Raw genomic sequence first — 4,432 nt, forward strand, 5'->3', positions numbered from 1 at the left:
TGCCTCTGAAGGTTGTTGTGGTGTGCTCGGGTGTTGAACGTGGCGTGGATTCTCGACGGTTGACGGCGATAGATCACCTTCCCCTACCTAACGGCTCGCTCCCATGGGAGCTAGGTGGTGCGATCCACTTTCTGGGCAGGCTGCCTGGACCTGGTTGGGAAGGGGGTTCGTGGTTGGTGGGGTGGGCGCAATTAGATCTCACCGGCGGCATACCAGCCTTCACCATCTATGATTTTCTTTCCTTTCCTCCTGCCAGATCCGGTGACTGTCGGGGTGGTCGCCTAGATCACCCTATCTCCAGGAGGCCCTGTCGCCAGTACATTGCGGGGTGCTGGCGGCAGGATTAGATTGGCTCCCTCTTCGTTGTTTTTGTTTGCAAGTACGTCAGTGATTAGGATGTGGTGTGAGCGAAAGCACCGAAAGGCTTCAGGCGCTGGCTTCGTTAATTCAAAGTTGGGCTCATTTCGAGCCTTCCGTGTAAACCTGTTGGAGGTTGACAACGAGGTTATGAATTTTCCAAAGAGCTTGAGTAGAAGAGGCGCGGGATCAAACTACGGGCGGCACACATGAGCCACATTGGGGATGGGGGGAGGGGGCTGTGGCCGGGTCGGTAAGGAGCACCGAATCGATGAGCACCATCAGGAGCAAATCGACGTTTTCGAGATCTTATACAGCCATGGATGGCACCACGGGACTTGAGGACACGGCGAGAGGTCTAACATCGAAGCATGGCCGCCGAAGATGGTGAGGAAGGATGGCATCCGACACGTGAAATTTCCACGCCAGTAGTTGATCTCTCTCCGAGTAATTCATCGTCTTTTGTGTGCAGGGGCGTGGATTGCAAGATATGCAAATTTGGACACGGATTTTGGGCCATGAACCAAAAGGAAAAAAAAAACATAAGTTTACAACCACATCTACGTAAGCTGTTTTTCTTTCAATAAAAGACAAATTTTATTGCATTAAATATCGTACCACAAGGTAAGTCTTGCTGAAAACGAACCAACACGTCGATGATAGTTCCCCTTGGCCGTGGGCCTTGGCGGCTAGCTTTACTGTTGTTCTTGTACGCGTTCCTCAGCCTGTCGCTAGTCAAGTCTCCTTCTTGCACCGGTCTACTTGTACCCGAGCTTCACTCTGGGCAGGTAGTAGTGTGATCAGGGGCAGACCGCAGTAGGGGTAGGCTTACACTGTCTACTCCCTGATCCTTTTCCTGTCACGCTCAGTTAAGCCAGTGTGCCAAAACGGTGCAATCTCCATCGAGTTCCGGCGAAGGCTCCCGGCAGCTGGCCGCAGCCTTCCGGGCATCTTCCTCCTCCCGGCAGAATCACACATCCATTGAGGAGTCCACAGTACTACACGTACTGACGCTACATAACGCCAACGCAAACCACTTTTCCCCACCCTCTAGGCTCTCACGATGCATGAATCTTCCACGAAAAACGCACTCCATTTCATGCCATTTTACATTTCCATCAGCTTGACCGCTGACGATGACGCAGCTGGTTTCGTAACCAGCCGCGTCACTGGGCCAGTGTGTGAAGTTAGATAAACTATACTGACAAAATTAAGATCGAAATCTAACAAGTGGTCGCAGAGCATCATGGTCGATCTCCATGTATACAATTCCTAGGACCAGAGAACCGGTCCAAGCGTACGGATCACACACTCGCCAGATGGGCTGTTGTGTATTATTCTCTCTCGCGTTAGTCCTAACCTTTTCTCCGGTCATCAGTCAAACATCCAGACTGATCAAATTCCAAGCCGGGAACAGTGGCTCTTACTCAGTCCAGCACTATAAAACCCCCATCGCCACCACACTCATCATCATCATCGAAACAAAGCATCCAACCACACGCACGCACAGGCTCACGCGATTGATCGGCTAGGCGCACATCCGACGGAGGGCAGGTCATGGAGGACACGGCACTGGCGTCGGAACTCGACCGGCTACAGGCCATGGCGAGGGAGCTGAAGGCGAGCGTCGTGGACAAGAACACGCCGGCCGCCGCGCGGGAGCTCTGCGGCGAGCTGGCCGCGTCCGTCGACAGGGCTGTCCGCCTCGCCGGAAATGGCAATGCCAAGAACAGCGGCCATCCGAGGAACAGCAGCAAGAAGTCCACCGCGGCGGCGAAGGTGAGGAAGCAGGTGCGGGTGGCGTCGATGCAGGACACGGCACCGCTCGACGACGGGCTCAGCTGGCGGAAGTACGGCCAGAAGGACATCCTCGGCGCCCCGTACCCGCGGGCCTACTTCCGGTGCACGCACCGGCACACGCGGGGCTGCCAGGCCACCAAGCAGGTGCAGCGCGCCGCCGCCGACCCGCTGCTCTTCGACGTCGTGTACCACGGCGACCACACCTGCGCCCAGGCCCCCGCGCTCTCGCTCCTAAGCGCAGAGCAGCAGCATGCCTTCGGCCAGCAGGAACAGGACTCGCCGGCTGCAGCGCCGGAAGGAATTCTTCAATGGCCATTAGAGCCCGTGACGCCACCCGGTGCCATCGACGGCTGGACCTCACCGGCAGGCTCCTGGTACCAGCATGCCGGTAGCTACGGCTACGCCGCGGGTGCCGGCCTTGGAACTGACATGGACTTCGAGGCTCAGCTCGACGAGTTCTTGAACCCGACCAAGTTTTTCCAACCAGAGATTCACAGCCTGTAGGCATCGCGGCTAGTATTGTACTTTACTCGCACTAGTGTTAGAATTAGATTCAGACTATTACTCGCGTCACCACTATGGACGTACTATCACTGTTACTCAGGATTGCAGCACCTACTCCTCCATAATAACTCCAATATATTATGGATCAACGATATGTGCAAAAGCCCTTTTCCCCCCTTTCTGTCCCGAAGGAGCATATAGCCAAAAATCACCATTTTAATACTTAAATTTACCATTTAGTACCGGTTTATATTTGCGGGATGAAAAACCACCACATAACCGGAAGTTCTTAGCAAAAAACGCTAAAAGTTGTTTGAGAGCGAATCAACACGGAACAAGACCCCACACCTAAACGATGACGTGGAATAGCGTAGACGGCGGTGAGAGATGGTCATTAACGGCCATTGTGGGTCCCATTTTCAGGTCATGCAGACATATCCTCTTCACTCGCCGCCAATTGCACGACCGCCGCCGGCGGTCGTTGCCATGCCCACGACATCGACTTTTCGAACCATTCCTGGTTAATGGTAAGTTCATTCGGCCCTCTCTCAACATCTGGGGTTAGGGTTTGGTTTCGATTCGGGAAATTTTGATTTAGCCTAGATTAATTTTGATTTCATTGCAATTTATGTTGGGTTAGGATATTAGAGATATGGATAATGCTCCAAATACTTACGACGACCCCACATTTCGCGGGTTAGTGGTGGATTGGCCCTAGGTGTGTTGTGCCCACAAGCTAGAGCAGCTCAAGCGTGTCGTTTTTTAATGGAAGAACACAATCCGTAAATTCTACATGTGTTTGGTGCAGAATATAAGGTTATTCTGCGATTTGTGACTTATTATGTAGTGTTTAGTTCAGTGTGAAATGCGGTGTCAGATAAGTGCATCATTTATAGTTGCAGTTAAACGCAAGAGTTATAGTCGAAGTCCGCATTGTTGTTAGTTACAATGATTAGTTCAATGCAGTATTGTTAGCTACATTGATTAATTGTTATAGTTGCAGCAAACATTAGTTGTGATAGTTGTAGAAAATATTAGTTAGGGTTGTTATAGTTGCATAAACGTTATTTGTTATATGAATGTTGTATATGCGAGTATATGAAGTAATGCATTGTAAGAAATTGTTGTTTGCAGTGTATAGTTTAGTTACATAGTGATCTGTAATTTAGTTAGAAAACGTACTGTATACTAATTTTTGATGAGAAAATATTTGTTATAAGGAATTTAGATCACTCACACCATCTTTATGCATGTACTATATTTGTTCCCAATTTGGATCTTCTCACATCATCTTGTTTCTTGTCTTGGTTAAATGGGGAGTGGTCAGTTCCACTCCAAAATGCATTAGCTAGACTTTGGAGGATGTACCATGTCACATCCCGAAATGTAAAATAAAAAAGAATTCAATGCTTGATTGTTTAAAATTGTTTGAAAGTTCACAAAGAATTAAAACTTTTTGGAGTTATTTAAAAGTATTTTTTTAAATGTTGGTTTCCAAATACTTTTGGTTCCAAAGTATTTTCAAAACCAAGCATATCTTGGCTTTCAAGGTTTCAAATCCATGCGTTTTTATTTGAGAAAAATCAAAACCGAGAAAACTCTATTTGCAAAGTAATGCCCAAATAGCCATATAGGACAAGTGTATAAAACGATTATTTTATTTTTCAAAATGGATATTAAACGGGTCCCTTAATGTCCTAAAACACTATTTTGATTTTTTACAAATTTTTAGAAACTTGTTCGATTTGCATATGTTGAAAACTATCGCATA

The 4,432-nt window shown here is 48.4% G+C and overlaps 1 protein-coding gene across 1 annotated transcript; it reads left to right on the forward strand.

Moving 5' to 3' along the window:
- The first annotated feature begins 1,806 nt into the window (after nucleotides 1-1,806).
- Nucleotides 1,807-2,810, forward strand: LOC127327709 (transcription factor WRKY19). Its single transcript, XM_051354501.2, has one exon. It carries the CDS (start codon nucleotides 1,915-1,917, stop codon nucleotides 2,659-2,661), a length of 747 nt encoding a protein of 248 aa, XP_051210461.1. The 5' UTR covers nucleotides 1,807-1,914; the 3' UTR covers nucleotides 2,662-2,810.
- The last annotated feature ends 1,622 nt before the right edge of the window (nucleotides 2,811-4,432 follow it).

The sequence above is a fragment of the Lolium perenne genome, chromosome 1, assembly GCF_019359855.2.
Source record: "Lolium perenne isolate Kyuss_39 chromosome 1, Kyuss_2.0, whole genome shotgun sequence".
Classification (NCBI taxonomy): domain Eukaryota; kingdom Viridiplantae; phylum Streptophyta; class Magnoliopsida; order Poales; family Poaceae; genus Lolium; species Lolium perenne.

What these genes read in the sequence shown, in the direction of transcription:
- LOC127327709 (XM_051354501.2), top strand. Translation starts at nt 1,915, where the DNA reads ATGGAGGACACGGCACTGGCGTCGGAACTCGACCGGCTACAGGCCATG.